Source organism: Ornithorhynchus anatinus, chromosome 2 (assembly GCF_004115215.2).
Source record: "Ornithorhynchus anatinus isolate Pmale09 chromosome 2, mOrnAna1.pri.v4, whole genome shotgun sequence".
Taxonomy (NCBI): Eukaryota; Metazoa; Chordata; class Mammalia; order Monotremata; family Ornithorhynchidae; genus Ornithorhynchus; species Ornithorhynchus anatinus.
This window is the reverse complement of record NC_041729.1, coordinates 3,539,087-3,559,899: the sequence shown is the minus strand read 5'-3', so window position 1 is coordinate 3,559,899 and position 20,813 is coordinate 3,539,087. Positions and strand designations below refer to the sequence as shown.

General features: G+C 54.1%; 1 protein-coding gene across 1 annotated transcript in view; it reads left to right on the top strand.

The window, feature by feature from the left end:
• MED13L (mediator complex subunit 13L) overlaps positions 1 to 20,813 on the top strand; it is a 304,408-nt gene that overhangs the window by 139,202 nt on the left and 144,393 nt on the right. Inside the window, exon 3 of the mRNA XM_029051175.2 lies at positions 19,840 to 19,924. Coding sequence (XP_028907008.1) covers positions 19,840 to 19,924 — 85 coding nt within the window. The remainder of the gene's footprint in view (positions 1 to 19,839; positions 19,925 to 20,813) is intronic.

Genomic DNA, 20,813 nt, shown 5'->3' with positions numbered 1-20,813 from the left:
ACTTTGCGACGGTCATCATCCTTGCACTCCTCCGGCACGGGCCGCCATCCAGTAGACCCCGGGTGCGTTTCCGCTCAGGAGCGTTAGAGCTCGATGTGAATTCATTCATTCATTCATTCATTCATTCATTCATTCATTCATTCCATTGTATTTTTTGAGCACTTACTGTGTGCAGGGCACTGTGCTGAGCGCTTGGGATGTACAGTTCGGCAACGGGAAGAGACGGTCCCTGCCCGACGCCGGGCTCACGGTCTAGAAGTGTCCGAATAGGGAACCGTGAAAGTAATACCGAAATGGATGGGAAAAACCGGCCCTCCCGTTCGTGGGGATGCCCGTCTACTTGTTTCGTTGTCCGTCTCCCCGCTTCTTGACTGTGAGCCCGTTGTTGGGTAGGGATCGTCTCTATCTGTTGCCGAGTCGTACTTTCCAAGCGCTTAGTGCGGTGCTCCGCACCCAGTAAGGGCTCAGTGAATACGACTGAATGAATAGTGACAATTTCACTCAGACTCACAGCGTACCGTAAGCGGTGTGGCCTGGTGGCTAGAGCCTGGGCCCGGGAGACAGAAGCCCCCGGATTCCAGTCCCGGCTCCGCCACTTGTCCGCTGTGTGATCTTGGGTGAGTCACTTCACTCTTCTGGGCCTCCGTTCCCTCATCTGTAAAATGGGAGTATGGCTGTGACACCCCCCCCCCCCCCCCCCCCCCCCCCACGCACGTGGTTCGTGAACAGCGTCCGACCCGATGAGCCGGTTTGTATCGGCCCCGGCGCTTGGAGCGGTGCCCGGCATTCGGTCGTATTTACGGAGCGCTTACTGTGCGCAGAGCACCGGACCGAGCGCTTGGAAAGTACATTCGGCCGCAGATAGAGACGATCCCTGCCCGACGACGGGCTCACGGTCTAGAAGGGGGAGACGGACGACAGAACAAAGCAACTAGACCGGCTTCAGTAGCGTCAAAATAAGTGGAATTATAGGTAGATTGACATCACTCATCAAAGAAATAGAATAATATCTACAAATATACGCAAGGGCTGTGGGGAGAGCAGAAGGACGTAGGAAGCCCTTAGCAAACGCGGTTTAAAAAACCCCCCAAAACCAAATGAACCTTTGGAATCGGGGCGAGGGCGGCTGGGTTGCCCCCCCCCGAGAGTCAGCGATGCCCACTGTGTTCAAGTGGAGAAGCAGCGGGGCTCAGTGGAAGGAGCCCGGGCTGGGGAGTCAGAGGTCATGGGTTCGGATCCCATTCTGCCGCTTGTCAGCTGTGTGACTGTGGGCGAGTCACTTCACTTCTCTGGGCCCCAGTGACCTCATCTGGAAAATGGGGATGAAGACTGGGAGCCCCACGTGGGACGACCTGCTCACCTTGTATTCATTCATTCATTCAATAGTATTTATCGAGCGCTCACTATGTGCAGAGCACCGGACCGAGCGCTCGGAACGGACGAGTCGGCGACGGACAGAGACGGTCCCCGCCCTCCGACGGGCTCACGGTCCGATCGGGGGAGACGGACGGACGGGGACGGTGGCGAGAGATAGAGTCGAGGGGAAGGACGTCTCGTAGAACGATGGCGACTAAACAGAATCGGGGGCGATGTACGTTTCATTAACCAGATGAATAGGGTGATGTAAATATATACGGTCGAACGGACGAGTACGGTGCCGAGGGGATGGGAAGGGAGAGGGGGAGGAGCGGAGGGATATTTGAATATATTATTTATTACTCTATTTTATTAATGATGTCTATATCTATGATTCTGTTTTATCTATTTTGATGGAATGGATGCCTGTCTCCTTGTTTTCCCGTCCGCCTCCCCCTTTCAGACCGTGAGCCCGTTGTCGGGCAGGGATCGCCTCTCTCCGTTGCCGAATGGTACATTCCGAGCGCTTTGTACGGTGTGCTGCGCACAGTGAGCGCTCAATAGATACTACTGAATGAACGAGTGTCCGTTTTGATGGTGTCGATGCCTGATTGCCCGTTGTCTTCCGCTTCCTCCGCCTTTTAGACTGCGAGTCCGTCGTCGGGCGGGGATCGTCTCTATCTTTCGCCGAGTTGTCCATTCCAGGGGCTCAGTACAGTGCCCCGCACACAGCGAGCGCTCGATAAGTACGATGGAACGAAGGAATGAACGAAGGGAAAGACACTAAAGCCCTTCTGCGCCGCCCGGAGAGCGAGGGAGTTAGAGGTCTGAGTGGGCGGAATGTCACAGAGGCAGTCAATCCACCGAGTCATGAATGACTCCGTGGATTTCGCACCGCGATCGACGGCCGCGCAGCCGAGATCGATCGATGATGGATTTAATTGGATTCTTTTAGGGGTATGATACGATAGCGCAGAATTGATGGAGCGTGATGCTACTGGGGTACTTGGGGCAAGTCACTTGGAAGAGAAAGGAAATCAAAATATCGCATCTGTCGAAGAAACGCCGTTTTGGCGCTTCGGTCAGTCGAGTTTATTGCGCGCTCACTGTGTGCGGAGCGCCGTGTTGAACGCCCGGGAGAGGACAGTCCGACAGAACTGGGGGTCAGGTTCGCCGCTCACGGTGAGAGAAGCAGGAGGGCCAGGCGGAAAGAACCCGGGCTTGGGAGTCCGAAGGTCCTGTGTTCTAATCCCCGCTCCGCTACTCGTCCGCTGGGTGACCTTGGGTAAGTCGCTCCCCTTTCCCGGGCCTCAGTTACCCCATTTGAAAACAGGGATCAAGACGGGGAGCTCCCCCCCCCCCCCCCCCCCCCCGTGGGACAGGTTCCGTGTCCGATCTGATGATGTCGTATCGACCGCCGCGTTTAGAACAGTGTCCGTCACAGAGTTGGCGCTTAGTAGATAGCGTTAAGAAAAGAAAAGATCGTGTTCCCGCAGAGTAAGCGCTTAACGGATACCTTCTTTCTTCTAGACTGCGAGCCCGCCGTTGGGCGGGGATCGTGTTTTTGGTCGCCGAATTGTACTTTCCAACCACTTAGCGTAGTGCTCTGCTCACGGTAGGCGCTCGGTGGATACGACCGAATGAATGATTGATCGTTCCTGCCGCAGGTCCGTCTCGTGCCCGCTTTGGAATCAGATTTGCGATCCCCACCCTCAGGGAGCGTACGTCCCGCTGGGGCTAAGAAGCGGCACGGCTCAGTGGCGGGAGCCCGGGCTTGGGACTCGGAGACGTGGGTTCTAATCCCTCCTCCGCCGCCTGTCTGCTGCGTGGCCTCGGGCGAGCCACTTCACCTCTCCGCACCTCAGCTACCTCGTCTGGAAAATGGGGATGAAGGTGGCGAGCCCCACGTGGGACGGCCCGATTACCGCGTGTCTACCTCAGTGCTTAGAACGGCGCCTGGCGCGTAGTAAGCGCTCAATAAAGCCATCGTTATTATTATTATTGGGGGAGACAGATGTTCCCGGCGAGGGGGGGCGGGGGAAACAGCAGAAGAGACCCCAGGGCGAGGCTTCAGGGAGCTTCAGGGCCACAGAGCCAAGTTCCTAGTCAACAGCGAGCGGGGGCGGATAAGGAGACGAAGGGCTTGGTCGGGGAAGGCCTCCTGGAGGAGGTGTGATTTCATCCATTCGTTCGATCGCGTTCATCGAGCGCTTCCCGTGTGCGGAACACCGTACTAAACGCTTGGAGAGGCCAGTTCGGTAACAGATAGAGAGACAATCCCTGCCCAGCAACGGGCTCACGGTCTAGAAGGGGGAGACGGACAGCAAAACGAAACGAGTAGACGGGCGTTGATAGCATCAGATATAAATATATATATATATTATAAATGCATAATAGCCTCAGATATAAAATAGATCGGTAGAGTTATAGATACAGACACATCGTTAATAAAATAAATAGAATGATAAATATGTACAGATAGACACAAGGGCCGCGGGGCGGGGAAGGGGGTGGAGCGGAGGGAGGGAGTGGGGGGGGGGGATGGGGAGGGGAGGAGGAGCGGAGGGGAAGGGAGGGCTCGGGCCGGGAAGGCCTCCCGGAGGAGGTGAGCTCTCGGTAGGGCTTTGAAGGGGGGAAGAGGGCGAGTTTGGCTGGTTTGAGGAAGGCCCCGAAGGCGGGGAGGGTCTCCGAAGGTGGACCGTCGGCCCGTTTAGGGGGGATGGGGGGGTTCCAGGCCGGGGGCGGGACGGGGGCGAGGGGTCAGTGGCGGGACGGATGGGCTGGAGGTGGAGAGAGAGGGTCGGCGTCAGAGGAGCCGGGCCCGGTAATCCTCCTTAAATAATCCCCTTGTCGCACGGGCCGCGCTTTAATCCGTCAGCGTTTCCGCATCGTGCTGCGGAAATGGATACTTTTCAGCCGTTTCGACGGGCCTTCTGGCGAGTCTTAACCCGGAGGTTTTTTAAAATTTATTCTCCCCTCAAATTTGCGGCGGCCGGCGTGGTCGCCCCACTCGGTGTTCCGGGTAATGGCTTTCATTAGTTTCGATGCCCGAGGAGAAAAAGCAGTAGGTGGGAGTCTGGAGCGTGTTTGATGTCTGGATGTTCGATTCAGCTGTTGCTGCAATACGTTACATTAAAAGGAAATATGTACCGCGGCTCAGAGGAACGAGGTATTCTTTGAAAGCGCTTGGACTTTTAAATGGAGGAAGGCGGCGTGACCCGAATTCGAAAGCGCGAGAGGCTGAATTTATTCAGGATACCGTGATACGCTCCGTGCAGCCCGTCCGCCCCATCCTCTCCCCCGATCCTCTCTTCCTCCCTCCCTCCCCCCCATTTTTTTTTTTTTTCCCCTTCCCTTCAAGCGAAACGTGTCGTTTTCAATTGTCGAGATGGAATGGATATCCGCCCGAGATCACCCTGCTGGAGGAGACGGCTTCATTGAAGTCCCGGCCGCTCTGATGGTTCGCCACGTTGCCTTTCTCCCCCACCCCCGAACCTTTCCTAAGGCTCTCTCCTTTCGGGGTGGCCGATTAATTCCGCGGGGGAGCCCGTTACACCGAGCTAAACGGAGTTAAATGTTACGGCGCGTGAGGCTTTGGGATGATGTTTTCGGGCTCGGGGAATCAGCTCTCCACTTGAACGTTTTGTCCTAAATGCCTTCATCTCTCGAGATTTAACGGAACTTCCCCAGGCCGATTTGACGTTCGGGCTTGTGGGGCTGATGGGGAGGGAGAGGGCGGACGGTAAGACGGTAAGACGGGGGCTCGTTTGAAAAATGCGATGGCGTGCTCATCCGGTCGGTCCACCCTTTTCGACCCGTCAGGTCCCCGATGGGACTGCGAGCCCGTCAGTGGGCGGGGACGGTCTCTATCTGTTGCCGAACTGTCCGTTCCAAGCGCTCAGTACGGTGCTCTGCACACAGTAAGCGCTCAGTAAATGCTGTCGAATGAATAATAGACGAAATAACGGTATTTCTTCATGCATTCGTATAGAGTGAGCGCTAACCGCGTGCAGAGCGCTAAACGGAGCACTTGGGAGAGGACAGTACAGCGATAAGCGGACACACTCCTTGCCCACGACGGGCTTACGGTCTAGAGGGGTCAAGCGCGTACGTGTCTGCCGTGTGACCCTGGGCCGGTCACTTCACTTCTCTGTGCCTCATCTGTAAAATGAGGATTAAGACCGTGAGCCCCACGTGGGACAACCTGATTCCCCTGTGTCTACCCCAGCGCTTAGAACGGTGCCCGGCACAGAGGGAGCGCTTAACTAACACCAGCGTCATTATTATTCATATTATTACTGCGTGCCCGTCACCGCACTGAGCGCCGGAGTGGATCCGAGCCAGTGAGGTTGGGCGTAGTCTCCGTCCCACTTAACAGACGAGGAATCGAAGCCCAGAGAAGTGAAGCGACTTGCCCGGGGTCACTCGGCAGACAGGTGGCGGAGCCGGGAGTAGAAGCCCGTAACGAAAATAATGACGATAGTGGTATTGGTTGAGCGCTTACCCTGGGCCAGGCACTGTTCTGAGCGCTGGGGCGGAGACAAGATGATGATAGTAAATAATAATGATGAGGGTTTTTGTTAAGCGCTTACCGTGGGCCAAGCAGTAGATACAAGGTGATCAGGTCGTCCCACGCGGGGCTCACAGTCTCAATCCCCGCTTTCCAGATGAGCTGACCGAGGCACAGAGAAATCAAGTGACTCGATGATCGCGTCAGCCGTGTTGGACACAGTCCCCGTCCCCTGGAGGGCTCGCAGTCTCCATCCCCGTTTTCCAGTTGAGGTCATCGAGGCCCAGAGAAGCGACTCGCCCGAGGTCCCACGGGAGGCGGGCGGCGGAGCCAGGATTAGAACCCAGGTCCCTCTGAGCCCCAGGCCCCGGGCTCTAGCCGCCGTTTGGTCGGCGGATCCCGGCCGGCCCGGCGACCCGTGCGGGTTTTGCCTCGGTCCCGATTCCCGAGGATTGGCCCGTCTCCCCGCGCCTTCTGAGTCCACGGATCCTCCACCGTCTCCCCGCCCTCCCCGAGGCCGTGGGCCTTCTACTCTCCTTCAGTCCGTCTGTCGTGTTTATTGGGCGCTTACCGTGTGCGGAGCGCTGCGCGAACCGCCTGGGAGAATACCACAGAGCAGTGTAACGGACACATTCCCCGCCCACAGCGAGCTTACGGTCCAGTCTGCGGTCTGCCGCCTCCCCGCTCTGAAACCGTGGGCCTTCTGCTTTGTCGGTCGGTCCGTCGTATTCACTGAGCGCTTACCGCGCGCGGATCACCCTGCTGAGCACTCGGGAGGGGACCACAGACCGATACAACAGGCGCGTTCCCCGCCCCCAGCAAGCCTACAGTGTAATCTGCCGCTTCCCTGCCACCGTCTGATGGACCAGTTGTTCACTCATTCATTCGGTCACATTTATGGGGTGCTGACCGTGTGCAAAGCACTGTGCCAAGCGCTTGGGGGAGTACACCACGACAACGAACAGACATATTCCCTGCCCACGACGAGCTCACAGTCCAGAAGGGGAGTCAGATGTGGACGGAAATAAATGAGCGACGGGGACGTAAGTGGAATGGGGCTGGGAGGGGGGGGATGGATGATCATGATACGTCAATATCTGTTAAGCGCTCCCTATGTGCCGAGCACTGCGCTGAGCGCTGGGGTAGATACCGGGGAATCAGGTTGTCCTACGTGGAGCTCAGTTTTAATCCCCATTTTACGGGTGAGGTAACTGAGGCAGCGAGAAGTGAAGTGACTTTGCCCAAAGTCACACAGCTGACGGGTGGCAGAGCCGGGATTAGAACCCGTGACCCGTGACTCCCAAGTCCGTGCTCTTTCCACGGAGCCACCTGCTTCTCTAAATAAAGGGAGCGAGTCAGGGCGACGCAGAAGGGAGTGGGAGGAGAGGAAAGGAGGGCGTAATCAGGGAAGGCCTCTTGGGGGAGAGATGCCTGACACGTAATAAGCTTTATCATCATTCTGCTTGTTATTCTGTTGTCCTCTCCCTGGCGCTCAGTACAGTGCTCTGCACCCAGTAAGCGCCCGTACATACAACCGTCTGACAGGCACCGTACTGAGCGCCGGAGTGGGAGCAGGGTGGTCACGTATGATTTGCTTACATTTTCTCAGCCTTGGCCAAAATACCCGATAGAATCCTTTTGCGAGGGCCACGTTTAGTTAGGTAAAGCGGTAGTTACACGAAAGATAATTGCAGAGACAGGAAGCACGAGGCATGTTTATCATCACTGCCGACGTCTCCTAATTACGTGGCAGAGTTTAATGATTAATGGGATACAAAATAAGATTATTAAAGGGGAAAACTGTGGGGTCCCCGTGTATCACGAGTACAAGAAACGTTCATCTTGAAGGCGCGAAGGAGCCGACCAGCCGAAAAGTAGTCTGTCGTGTCCGGGTCCCTGACCGTTATTGTCGTCATCCTGTCGACCTCCTCAAATGGTATTTAATGTCCACAAATGGCGGTAGGCGAAAGAAAAAAGGCAGGTTAAATGGACACGGCCTCTCTGTGTTGTAAGAACCGACGAATCCGTTATGAAGGACGGTTGCGTGAGTTAAACCGGTCTCGGCTTCCGGGTGAGCCGGCGCGTTTCTAAAGATACAGCATTTACCTAAGTCCCGGGGGGCTGGGGTATTAAAATATCTAAGGGGTGGGCAGCGAAGGGCATGATAATGACGACGATGGTAACGGCGGTGTGTACGAAGCACCAAGATGCGCCATTGACTGTACTGAGCGCTGGGGTGGACAGAAAATAATCGGTTCCCACATGGGACTCACAGTCGAAGCAGGAGGGGGAGACGGGTGTCGAGTCCCCGTTTTGCCGATGCGAGGAATTGAGGCTCCGAGGAGCCAGGTGACTCGCCCAGGGTCACGCAGCGGACACGTGCAGAGCCGGAATTGGAACCCAGGACCTCTGACTCTTAGGCCCAGCCCCTTTGGACGAGGCCACGCTGCTTCTTAGGGTCGGCGGTGAGGGGAGGGAGGAGAGGACAAATGTGGGGGTTTATCGCAGCTGGGGAATAGTACTTCTCGAAGTAGCCACCCAAAGGAAATGATAATAGAATAATAACGACGTCTGTTAATGAATTACTTACGGTATCTGTTAAGCGCTTACTAGGTGCCGAGCACCGTTCTAAGCGCTGGGGGAGATAACGGGGTCATCAGATTGTCCCAGTTGGGGCTCACATTTTTTTAATCCCCATTTTTACAGATGAGGGAACTGAGGCACAGAGAAGTGAAGCGACTTGAGGTACTCACCGTGTGCCGAGCACCGTACTAAGCGCCGGGAAGAAGTGTGTCGTGTTAATGGCTCGAGAGAAAAAGGTGTTAGTCTGATTCGAGCTGGCGTTTACTACGAAGTCACGGGGAACGTCTTGCGACGCGATGCTGAGTTTCCCTCCACTCCAGCCTCCCTCTCTCGATACTCTCCAAGTACATTTGGCCCAGACCTCGAGTAAACCCTTCAAATCTGTTCATTTCACTGCCGGCTCAGTAACGGGCAAGCCCCGTGTAGGTGCGTTCTGCTCGGCACGTCGGAAGCGCTTGACGAAAACCACGTTTAGTAGCAAAGTACGGAGCAGAAGCGGTCTTTAAAGAGGTGAGAATAGATTCCGGGACGTCAGGGCCGTAGGTGACAGGAGGCCTCACCAATCCTCCCAGAGGCCTTCCCCGATTCCATCCTCACTTCCTCCTCCCCCCCCCATCCTTCTGCGTCCCCCAGGCGCTCGGATTTATTTATTTAGAGGAGCGGCGTGGCTCGGTGGTAAGAGCCCGGGCTTAGGAGTCAGAGGTCGTGGGTTCCGATCCCGGCTCCGCCACCTGTCGGCTGTGGGACCGTGGGCGAGTCACTTCTCTGTGCCTCAGTTCCCTCATCTGTAAAATGGGGATTAACTGCGAGCCTCACGTGGGACGACCGGATGACCCTGTATCTACCCCAGCGCTTTGAACGGCGCTCTGCGCGTAGTAAGCGCTTAACGAATACCGACACCATTACTACCCCAGCGCTTAGAACAGCGCTCGGCACACAGTGAGCGCTTAACAGATCCCAACGTTATTATTATTGTTCATTCACCTTCATTCACCTCATCCTCAGCCCCGCAACACTTACGTCCATCTCCGTAATTGATGTACGTACATTCGTGAGAAGCAGCGTGGCTCAGTGGCAAGGGCCCGGACTTGGGAATCAGAGGTCGTGGGTTCTAATCCCCCCGGCTCCTCCACTCATCTGCTCGGTGACTTTGGGCAAGCCACTTCCCTTCTCTGTGCCTCGGTGACCTCATCTGTAAAATGGGGATTAAGACTGGGAGCCCCACGTGGGACAATCTGATTACTCTCTATCTACGCCAGCGCTTCAGATAGTGCCTGGTACATAGTTGGCGCTTAACAGATACCATAATTATAATTATATTATGTCCGTCTCCCCCTCCAGACTGTAAGCTCCCTGTGCGGAAGAAACCCGTCTGCCTACTCTGTCACATTGCATTTTCCCAAGCGTTGCGTACATTGCTCCGCACGCCTCGTTCGTTCGGTCGGTCGTATTTATTGAGCGCTTAGCGCGTGTGCAGGGCACCGTACTAAGCGCTTGGATGGTACAGTTCGGCGACAGAGACGACCCCTTCCCGACAGCGGGCTCGTAGTCTAGAAGGGGGGGAGGCAGACAACAGAACACAACGGATGGACAGGCATCGATATAGGTAAATAGAATTATAGATATACACACGTCGTCATTAAAATGACACGCCGTGAGCGCCCAGTAAATACGCACGGGGCGGATCGATGGCCCACTGCCGGGAGCGACGTAATCACTCAGATCCTTTGACTTTGGCAAATATTAACGGGATCTGTGGGGCGGAGAGGCATTTGAAGTTAGGATTTTTCCTTTTCCTTCGCACTTCCAGGCCCCGGCTCCTCCACTGGGCTGTGAGTTTTTGGTGTCAGTTAAGCTTCGGGGCTGAGGCTCAATCTTATTTCAGACCGTCCTGACAGGAATCATCATATGGATCCGTTTTCGATTCAGTGATCCACGTCAGAGATTGGTTTTAGAGAAGCAGCGTGGCTCAGTGGAAAGAGCCCGGGCTTGGGAGTCAGAGGTCGCGGATTCGAATCCCAGCTCTGCCACTTGGCAGCTGTTTGACTGTGGGCAACTCACTTCGCTTCTCTGCGCCTCAGTGACCTCAACTGTAAAATGGGGATGAAGACGATGACCTGATGACCCTGTATCTCCCCCAGCGCTTAGAACGGTGCTCTGCACATAGTAAGCGCTTAACAAATACCAACATCGTCATTATTATTATTATTGTTATTACTAGGTATTTCCCCAAGGCAGTTTTAGGAATCATGTGATTAAAAATGCAGAGAAACAGTCAAAATGTCCCACCCTATGAAACTTCAGTTGCTGAGCAACCAAATCGAGAATTTCTCTTCTAAGAAATTTCAAAGATGCACTAAAACGTTTTAAAAAATATTCAGTACAAACTCAGTGCCGAAGTTTTCTATTTGAGTAACTGGCTCGGTGTTGGAGAGAAAAAAATAATTCCCCAAGTTGCCTTCTGAAGTCTGAAATTTCCCAGGGAAACTTGAAGCTTTCCTGAATTGCGTTCTTCGGATGATGATGATAATAATAATGTCGGTATTTGTTAGGCGCTTACTGTGTGCAAAGCCCCGTTCTAAGCCCTGGGGGGATACAAGGTCATCAGGTTGTCCCACGTGGGGCTCACGGTTTTAATCCCCATTTTCCAGATGAGGTCACTGAGGCCCAGAGAAGTGAAGCGACTCGCCCGAAGTCGCCCAGCCGGCAGGTGGCGGAGCCGGGATTAGAACCCACGACCCCTGACTCCCAAGCCCGGGCTCTTTCCACTGAGCCACGCTGCTTCTCGCATCGTCCCGTATTCATGCCGCTGTTTGTCTCTGCGGACTCGGGATGCCGGAAATTTCAACTTGTTTTTTAGGAGCGATGAACACCCTCGTCTAAAAGAATCAAGGTGCGTGGCTCAGTGGAAAGAGCCCGGGCTTTGGAGTCGGAGGTCATGAGTTCGAATCCCAGATCTGCCACTTGTCAGCCGGGTGACTGTGGGCGAGTCACTTCACTTCTCTGTGCCTCAGTTCCCTCATCTGTAAAATGGGGATGAAGACCGGGAGCCCCTCGTGGGACAGCCTGATTCCCCTGTGTCTCCCCCAGCGCTTAGAACAGTGCTCTGCACACAGTAAGCGCTTAACAGATACCAACATCATTAAGGTGATTTAATAACTGTAAATATTTGTTAAGCGCTCACTATGTGCCAAGCACTGTACGAGGCGCTGGGGTAGGTATAAGACGGTCAGGTCCCACGTGGGGCTCGGCGCGTAAGGAGGAGGCAGCGCAGGTATTGAAACCCCATCTTGTGGACGAGGTCACCGAGGCCCAGAGAAGTGACGTGACTTGCCCAGGGTCACACAGCAGGCAGGTGGCGGATCTGGGTAACCAGGCTGGCCTAATGGCTGGAGTCGGGGCCTGGGAGTCAGAGGTCGTGGGTTCCAATCCCGGCGCCGCCACTCGTCGGCCGTGTGACCTCGGGCAAGTCACCTCACTTCTCTGGGCCTCGGTGACCTCATCTGGAAAATGGGGATGGAGACCGTGAGCCCCACGTGGGACAGGGACTGGGTCCAACCCCATTTGCTTGTATCCACCGCTCGGCTCTTCGTTCGGTGCCTGGCACGTAGTGAGCGCTTATTAAATACCACAGTTATTATTATAAGAGCGTTCCATCCTGCCATCTGGTGGATAGGAAAATGGGGAAAATACGGAGGAGAAATTCTTGCACTGTGGTCAAATGGGTAAAAAAAAAAAAAAATGCTTAGGACAGTGCTGTGCATACAGTAAGCGCTCAATAAATAGGACGAATGAATGAGAAAATAATATTTCACCGGAGCGGGTGATTTTTTTTCCCACCTTCGGTCAGTTGATTTTGAACTCCGTCAGCTGTCTTCCCTCAGTGGAAAGAGCCCGGGCTCGGGAGTCCGAGCTCATGGGTTCTAATCCCGGCTCCGCCGCTTGCCAGCTGGGCGACTCTGGGCGAGTCGCTTCACTTCTCTGGGCCTCGGTGACCTCATCTGGAAAATGGGGATGAAGACTGTGAGCCCCACGTGGGAGACAACCTGGTCACCTTGTATCCCCCCAGCGCTTAGAACAGTGCTTTGCACATAGTAAGCGTTTAACAAATGCCGACAGTATTATTTATCATCATTCCCTCTGTTTGTGTCACATGCTTTTCACTCCCTCGGCTCAGATGCCCTTCACTTCAAACCTCTGAACTAAATCGGTCGGATGCGTTTTGCCGCCCACCTTTTTTATAGGGTATAAAACATTTTAAAGATTACAGATTTTTCACCCCTCTCAATTTCAGACCTTTTGAACTAAGTTGGTCAGATGCATTTTGCCACCCACTTTTTTGTATATGTATAAAACGTTTTCAAGATTGGAGATTTTTCACCCCTCTCAATTTAATTCTATCTCACCGTAAGGTCTTCTCCCCCCCACCCCGACCCCTCCTTCTCAAGCAAACGGGAGGAGGTTAGAGGAAATCGATTAACTTTGTAAACACCAACTTGATCCCCTCCCCCCCCCTCCAATTTCCTAGTATCAGCCGTGGGAATTAAAATAAATCGGCAAATAGGAAGTTGACATTTCTCCAGGGCGTATTGCTTTGGTCGGTGTTTCGGGGAGAAGGAAAAAAGAATAAGAATTCCGCCAAGGCCCGAACCCTCCGGCTTTTTGTTCCGATAGAGGGAAGGTCATCGAGATAGAGCCGTGAAGTCTGGAAATCTGGAAATCTGAGCCGTGCTTTCGAAAAGAGTGAATGAGGTGTGAGGGGGTGGGTTGCGGTTGGCAATTTGTTTCTATTTTCTCGTAAACGGATGCGCCGTGATGTCCGCCGGGGTACGTTCCGGGCCTGGCAAACCCGTGCTTTGGCAGACGTGGCCGGTGGCGACTGTTCGGTGAATACGGTGGGATCGGTGATGTTTTCTGGCCGGCAGCGGGTGGTTTCGAGGATCTGGTAAAAGCGGCGTTTGTCGCTCCCAACCATCTCTGAGATCCGTGTGCCTCGTGACGGCGGATTTCGGGTACAGGACGTTCATTCCTAAGTTGAAGAAATTAGGCTCACGTTGAGATTTTCAGAGAGCACGGAGACGTGTGCATCGAAACGGCGTCGTCAGCGTTCTCTTCTGCAACATCGGCTCCTTCGACCGAACCGCCTACATTTTGAGCGGAGGGCGGAGTTACGGAAAGGTTCCCGTTTCTTCCTCAGACGGCCTCGCGTCGACTCGGTCCGTCAAAAGCGATCCCGAGGAACTAATCGGGATGATTACGGTTAAGGCGTCGGTCGAGCGCTTACTGCGTGCCAGGCACCGGACCGAGGGACTGTAAGCTCGTTGTGGGCAGGGGATGCGTCCGTCGTTGGTTCTGTTGGACTTTCCCAACCGCTCAGTACAGTGCTGCGCGCACGGCAGGCGCTCAGTAAAGACCAGTGAACGAATGAAAAGGTAGATGATCTTCGGCAGAGAAGCAGCGTGGCTTGGTAGAAAGGGCCCGGGTTTGGGAGTCGGGGGACGTGGGTTCTGATCCCGGCTCCGCCACCCGTCTGCAGGGTGACCTTGGGCGAGCCGCTTCACCTCTCCGGGCCTCGGTTCCCTCGTCTGGAAAACGGGGTTAAGACTGTGAGCCCCACGTGGGACGACCTGATTCCCTTGTGTCTCCTCCAGCGCTTACAACAGTGCTCCTCTTTCTGCTCCCCCTCTGCTCCTCCCCCTCCCCCTCCCCTCAGCACTGTGCTCATTTATATATATATTTTTATTACCCTATTTATTTTGTTAATGAGCCGTCCCTCCCCTTGATTCTATTGATCGCGATCCCGTCTCCCCCGATAAGATTGTGAGCCCGTCACCGGGGCGGGGATGGTCTCCATCTGTTGCCAGATTGTCCATTCCAAGCGCTTAGTCCAGGGCCCTGCGCGTAGTAAGTGCTTAATAAATACTCTTGAATGAATGAACGAACGAATGAATGATCGGCACACAGTAAGCGCTCAACAAATGCCTTTATCATTATTATAACCCGACTGGGCACAGACCACCTATGGAGTCTTGAACCTCGTACCAAGGAGGTGGGAGAGCATAAAGGGCGGTAGATACAGAGAAACAGAAAAGAATAGGCGGATGGGCGGAAGAAGAGCTCAACATCGAGAATGAACCTCTGAGCGCCTCTTTTGAAAGCTTTAGGAGCCTCTGATTTTCGTTCCTGTATTCAGTCGTATCGACTGAGTGCTCACTGTGGGCAGAGCACCGTGCTAAGCGCCTGGGAAAGTACAATACAGCAAGAGAGACAGTCCCCGCCCACAACTAGCTCACGGCCTGGACCTTGTTTTCTAAGGAACTCTGTTAGGAAATATCCCTTGGAAGAAGTACCGCTGAGGGTTGCCGGTCCGTTGTACTCTTCCAAGCGCGAATCGCAGTGCTCTGCACACGGTGAGCGCTCAGTAAGTTCCATTCATCTCTAATTTTTTATATCAGCATCCGTCTCCCCCTCCGTAGACTGTAGGCTCCTTGTGGGCTGGGAACGTGTCTGTTTATTGTTGTATTGCGAGGGGCAGCGTGGCTCAGCGGAAAGAGCCCGGGCTTGGGAGTCAGAGGTCGCGGGTTCTAATCCCGGCTCCGCCACTCGTCGACCGTGGGCAAGTCACTTCTCTGCGCCTCATTGACCTCGTCTGGAAAATGGGGATGAAGACTGTGAGCCCCACGTGGGACGATCTGATCACCTTGTATCTCCCCCCCCCCCCCCCCCCCAGCGCTTGGAACGATGCTTTGCACATAGTAAGGGCTTAATAAATACCAACGCTATTGTGACTATTATAAATACCATTATTATTATGATTATTATGTATTTGCTTTTTTAACGGTACCGGTTAAGCGTCTGTGTGCTTTGTATCTACCCCAGCACTTAGAACAGTGCTTGGCACATGGTAAGCGCGTAACAAATACCATCATAATTATTATTCTTGTCCTCTCCCAAGCGCTTAGTACAGTGCTAGGCACACAGTAAGCGTTCCATTCATTCAGTAGTATTTATTGAGCGCTTACTATGTGCAGAGCACTGTACTGAGCACTTGGAATACACAGTTCGGCAACAGAGAGACCGTCCCTGCCCGGGGACGGGCTCACGGTCTAATCGGGGGAGACAGCCAATAAATACGACTCAATAAATACGACCGAATGAATCGAGCGCTTAGTACGGTGCTTGGCACACAGTAAGCGCTCAGTAAATATGAATGAATGGATGGAGCGCTCAGTAGAGTGCTTGGCACACAGTGAGCGCTCTGCCACTTGTCAGCTGTGTGACTGTGGGCGAGTCACTTCACTTCTCTGGGCCTCAGTTCCCTCATCTGGAAAACGGGGGCGGAGACTGTGAGCCCCACGTGGGACGACCCGATCACCCTGTATCTCCCCCAGCGCTTAGAACGGTGCTCCGCACGTAGTAAGCGCTTGACAGATACCAACATTATTATCATTATTAGGTGTGGAGAGCAATTGGGAACCATTGTATTGTGCTCTCCCAAGTGCTCAGTACAGTGAGCGCCTCGGGAGCACCTAGGAGCACCGTGGCTTAATGGGTAGAGCCCGGGCCTCGGAGTCTGAAGAGCCCGTGTTCTAATCCGTGCTCTGCCACCTGCCTGCTGGGTGACCTCGGTCGGGTCACTTCACTTCTCTGGGCCTCGGTTCCCTCATCCGGAAAATGGGGATTTAGAGTGTGAGCCCCGTGTGGGACAAGGACCGTGTCCAACCTGATTGACTGGTAGGTACCTCAGAGCTTAGAACAGCGCTCTGCGCTCTCCCCCTCCCTTCCGCGTAGCCCTGACTTGCTCCCTTGGTTCTAACCCCCTCCCGGCCCCACGGCGCTTATGTCCCCATCTGCAATTTATTGATTTGTGTCGACGCCCCGTCCGTCGTCCCGTTCCCCTCCCCCCTTCCCGGATTGTAAGCCTGTGGTGGGCGGGGGATGTGTCTGTTTATTGGTGTTCCGTGCTCTCCCAAGCGCTTAGTACAGTGCTCTGCACCCAGCAAGCGCCCAATAAATACGACCGAATGAATGAATTTTCCTGTTTTACGGATGAGGGAACCGAGGCTCAGAGAAGTCGATCGCATTGCCTCGGATCACCCGGCAGGACGGGTGCAAAACTGGGATCGGAATTCTGGTCTCCCAACGTCAGGATGCCTCTCTCCCCCCGAGTCTCCAGTGCTTCTGATGATAATAATAATAATAATGTTGCTATCTGTTAAGCGCCTACTATGTGCCGGGCGCCGTTCTAAGCGCTGGGGGAGATACGGGGTCATCAGGTCGTCCCATGTGGGGCTCACGGTCTTCACCCCCGTTTTACAGGTGAGGTCACTGAGGCACAGAGACGTTAAGTGACTTGCCCACGGTCACGCAGCTGACAGGTGGCGGAGTCCGCATTCGAACCCATGACCTCCGACTCCCAGGCCCGGGCTCTTTCCTCTGAGCCACGCTGATTCTGGGGACTAAGAACCCTTTTACCCTTCAGCGAGTGGTCGTCATCACCAGCGGTGGTATTTATCAAGCACTTACCGTTCATTCATCCATCCAGTCGTATTTATTGAGCGCTTACTCGTGCAGAGCACTGGATTAAGCACTTGGGAAGTCTGATTCAGCAACAGAGAGAGACGATCCTTGCCCACAACGGGCTTTCAGAGTCTAGAAGGGGGAAGACAGACGTCAAAACAAGTAAACAGGCATCGGTATAGGATAGCATCATAATAACGTTGGTATTTGTTAAGCGCTTACTATGTGCAAAGCACTGGGGTAGATACAGGGTAATCAGGTTGTCCCACAAGAGGCTCACAGTTAATCCCTATTTTGCAGATGAGGTCACTGAGGCCCAGAGAAGTGAAGTGACTCGCCCACAGTCACGTAGCTGACGAGTGGCAGGGCCGGGATTCGAACTCATGACCTCTGGCTCCCAAGCCCGGGCTCTTGCCACTGAGCCAGGCTGCTTCTCTTCAAGCCGCTTAAGCACTTACTGTGTGCGCCGAGCACCGTTCTAAGCGCTGGGGGAGATACGGGGTCATGAGGTCGTCCCACGTGAGGCTCCCAGTCTTCATCCCCATTTTCCAGATGAGGGAACCGAGGCCCAGAGAAGTGAAGCGACTTGCCCACGGTCACACGGCTGACAGGTGACGGAGCCCATGCTCTTTCCGCTCATCCACGCTGCTTCTCTGACAGTTTATTTATAGATAAATAGAATTAACACATTTTCACATAGTACTCTTTAAACACTTACTCTGTCCCAAGTACTGTATTAAGCCGACCAGGTTGGCTACAGTCCCTGTCCCACCCGGGGCTCACGCTCTTAATCCCCACTCTCTGGATGAAGAAACTGAGGCACGGAGAAGTGAAGCCATTTGCCAAGGTCAACCGGCAGACAGGTGGCGGAGCCGGAATCAGGACCCAGGTCCTCCAGACTCCCGGGCCCGGGCTCCATCTGCTAAACCGTGCTGCTTCCTTGAAATACAGAGCACTGTACTGAGCGCTGGGGAAAGATGTTCATCCAGTAGTATTTATTGAGCGCTTACTGTGCGCAGAGCACCGTACTAAGCGCTTGGAATGTATAATTTGGCCACAGAGAGAGACGATCCCCGCCCGACGACGGGCTCGCGGTCTAGAAGGGGGAGACGGCAAAGCGAGACGGAACAAAACAAGTAAGTTTTGTCTTTCTGTCTTGCCCTCGAGACGTAGGTAGCCGAAGACCTAGGTAACTCCACGCGGTCGTCTCCTTCACCTCCATTCATCTTTCACGGCGATTTCAGTTTCAAGAGGACTTTGTTAATTTACTAGTTGTCTGGGTTTTGTCCAGGCGGCCATAAGAAGATACAGGATTGCCTGGTGCACCGTTGATTTCTGTCATGATGATGTCCTTGACCAAAGCGATCGTGTCGTTCACTACGCCGTGGACCCGTGGGTTCCCTGCCCACGACGAACTCCCAATCTAGGAATTGCATCGTCGGAGGAATTTTTTTGTAGCTCGTTCTACACGGGAAAGGCATTGATTTCATCCTCATTCATTCGATAGTGTCGATTGAGCGCTCACCATGTGCAGAGCACTGGACTGAGCGCTTGGAATGGACAATCCGGCGACGGACAGAGACCGTCCCGCCCGACGACGGGCTCACGGGCTGATCGGGGGAGACGGACGGACAAAGACAACTTAATCGCGATAAATAGAATCGAGGGGATGGACACCTCATTAACAAAAGAAAGTTAACTTGTTGTGGATAGGGAACCCGTCTACCGGTTCTCTTCTGTTGTGCTCTCACAAGCCCTTAGTACACTGCTCATCCGTTCGTTGTCGTATTTATTGAGCGCTCACTGTGCGCGGTTAGCGCTCGGTAAACGCGGACGACCATGCCGATCTCTTGACTCTCCGTCCCCTCCGCCCCGAAAAGAGAACCCGAGGAGAATCTCGAAGAATCGTTTCCTTCCTCGAGACCCCCCCCCGGCCGTTCAGCTGCCTCCCCGCCCCTTCTAGGCTGGAAGCTCGTTGTGGGCGGGGAATGTGTCCGTGTATTTTTATGTCGGACTCTCCCGAGTGCTTAGTACGGTGCTCTGCACACACTTAAGGGCTCAGTAAATAGGTTTGACTGACTGACATTGGGCTTTAATCGGAACGTTGGTATCTGTTAAGCGCTTCCTACGTGCCGAGCGCCGTTCCGAGCGCTGGGGGAGATACGGGGTCATCAGGCGGTCCCACGTGGGGCTCACGGTTAATCCCCGTTTTCCAGAGGAGGCAGCTGAGGCCCAGAGGAGCGAAGCGACTCGCCCACGGTCACCCGGCTGACGAGTGGCAGAGCCGGGAGTCGAACCCGTGACCTCTGACTCCGAAGCCCGGGCTCTTGCCACCGAGCCACGCCTTCGACCTCTTCAACTGAGGGACTTGGGTCTGGAGGGTGTAACCGAGGTTCCTCTAGGGTCCCGGATCCGGAATTCTCCAACTCCGATCCGCGGATCGATCGGGGAGGTGAGGGTGTCGAGAGACTCTCTTCAGTTCGTAGCTCTTTTGGGTGTGCAGCTGAGAGGTTTAAAATAGCCAGCTGTCGATCGGGTTAGAGTAAAAGACGTAGGAGAACGCGACTCCTTGTTTTCTTTGTGCTTTCCACCGTTACCGCATTGAAAAAAGCAAACACACTCCTCCGGGAAATGCGTTCCTTTCTTCGGTCAGCTTTTTCTCCACTTCACAGCCGTCTCGCTACTGGGCAGCGTCGGAAGCGAGGGCGTTTTGGAGGATTTGCCGGCCCCCGCCCAAATATCTCTGTCAACGGAAAGCAGATATTTAGTTGTTTCGACCCCGCCGCGTGGCTGTTTTAATTACGATCTCCATTTGTTCCCGTTCGGTAGTTCGCTGTCGGGCTAAAAATGCCGCGTGCTTTGTTTTGTAGTGGTGGAAGAAGGACTGTGGGAGAATGGTCTTTCCTACGAATGCAGGACCCTCCTCTTCAAAGCCATCCACAATTTACTGGAAAGGTAAGAGAGACCCGTTTCTGTTATCCTTGTTGTGCTGTCCATTGAGCTCCCGCTGCGCGCCGACCACCGTACTGAGCACTGGGATAGATAGAAGATAATCAGTTGTTTTATATTCAGGTGGTATACGATCAGCGCTTACTGTGTACCGGGCACTGTGTGGGGCAGATACAAAATTATCGTGTTTCGTTTTTTTTAAATAATAATGATGATGGTATTTATTAGGCGCTCACTATGTGCCAAGCACTGTTCTAAGCGCCGGGGGGGGGGATACAGAGTAATCAGGCTGTCCCACTTGAGGCTCGCAGTCTTCACCCCCATTTTCCAGATGAGGGGACTGAGGCCCAGACTGAAATTCTTGCCCACAGTCACACCGCTGACAAGTGGCGGAGCCGGAATTAGAACCCGTGACCTCTGACTCCCCAGCCCGGGCTCTTCCCACCTAGCTGCTTCTCTAATAGTATTTGTCAATAATAATAATAATAACAATAAGGATAACGTTGGTATCCGTTAAGCGCTTACTATGTGCCGAGCACCGTTCTAAGCGCCGGGGGGGATACGGGGTCGTCAGGTTGTCCCACGTGGGGCTCACAGTCTCCATCCCCATTTGACAGATGAGGTAACTGAGGCACGGAGAAGTGAAGCGACTCGCCCGAAGTCACACAGCTGACAGGTGGCGGAGCACTTACTATACTTGTTAAGCACTTACTTTGCGCCAGGCGCCGTACTAAGCGTTGGGATCGGCTTCGGCCAAGCCGTGGCGTAGATACAAGATAATCAGATTTCTTATTCTCGTCATTGGTATTTGCTAAGCCCTTTTCTACGCGGCCGGCGCCGTGCCAGGCGCTGGGGTGGCTACAAAATAATCAGTTGTCTTTTAATGGTATTTGTT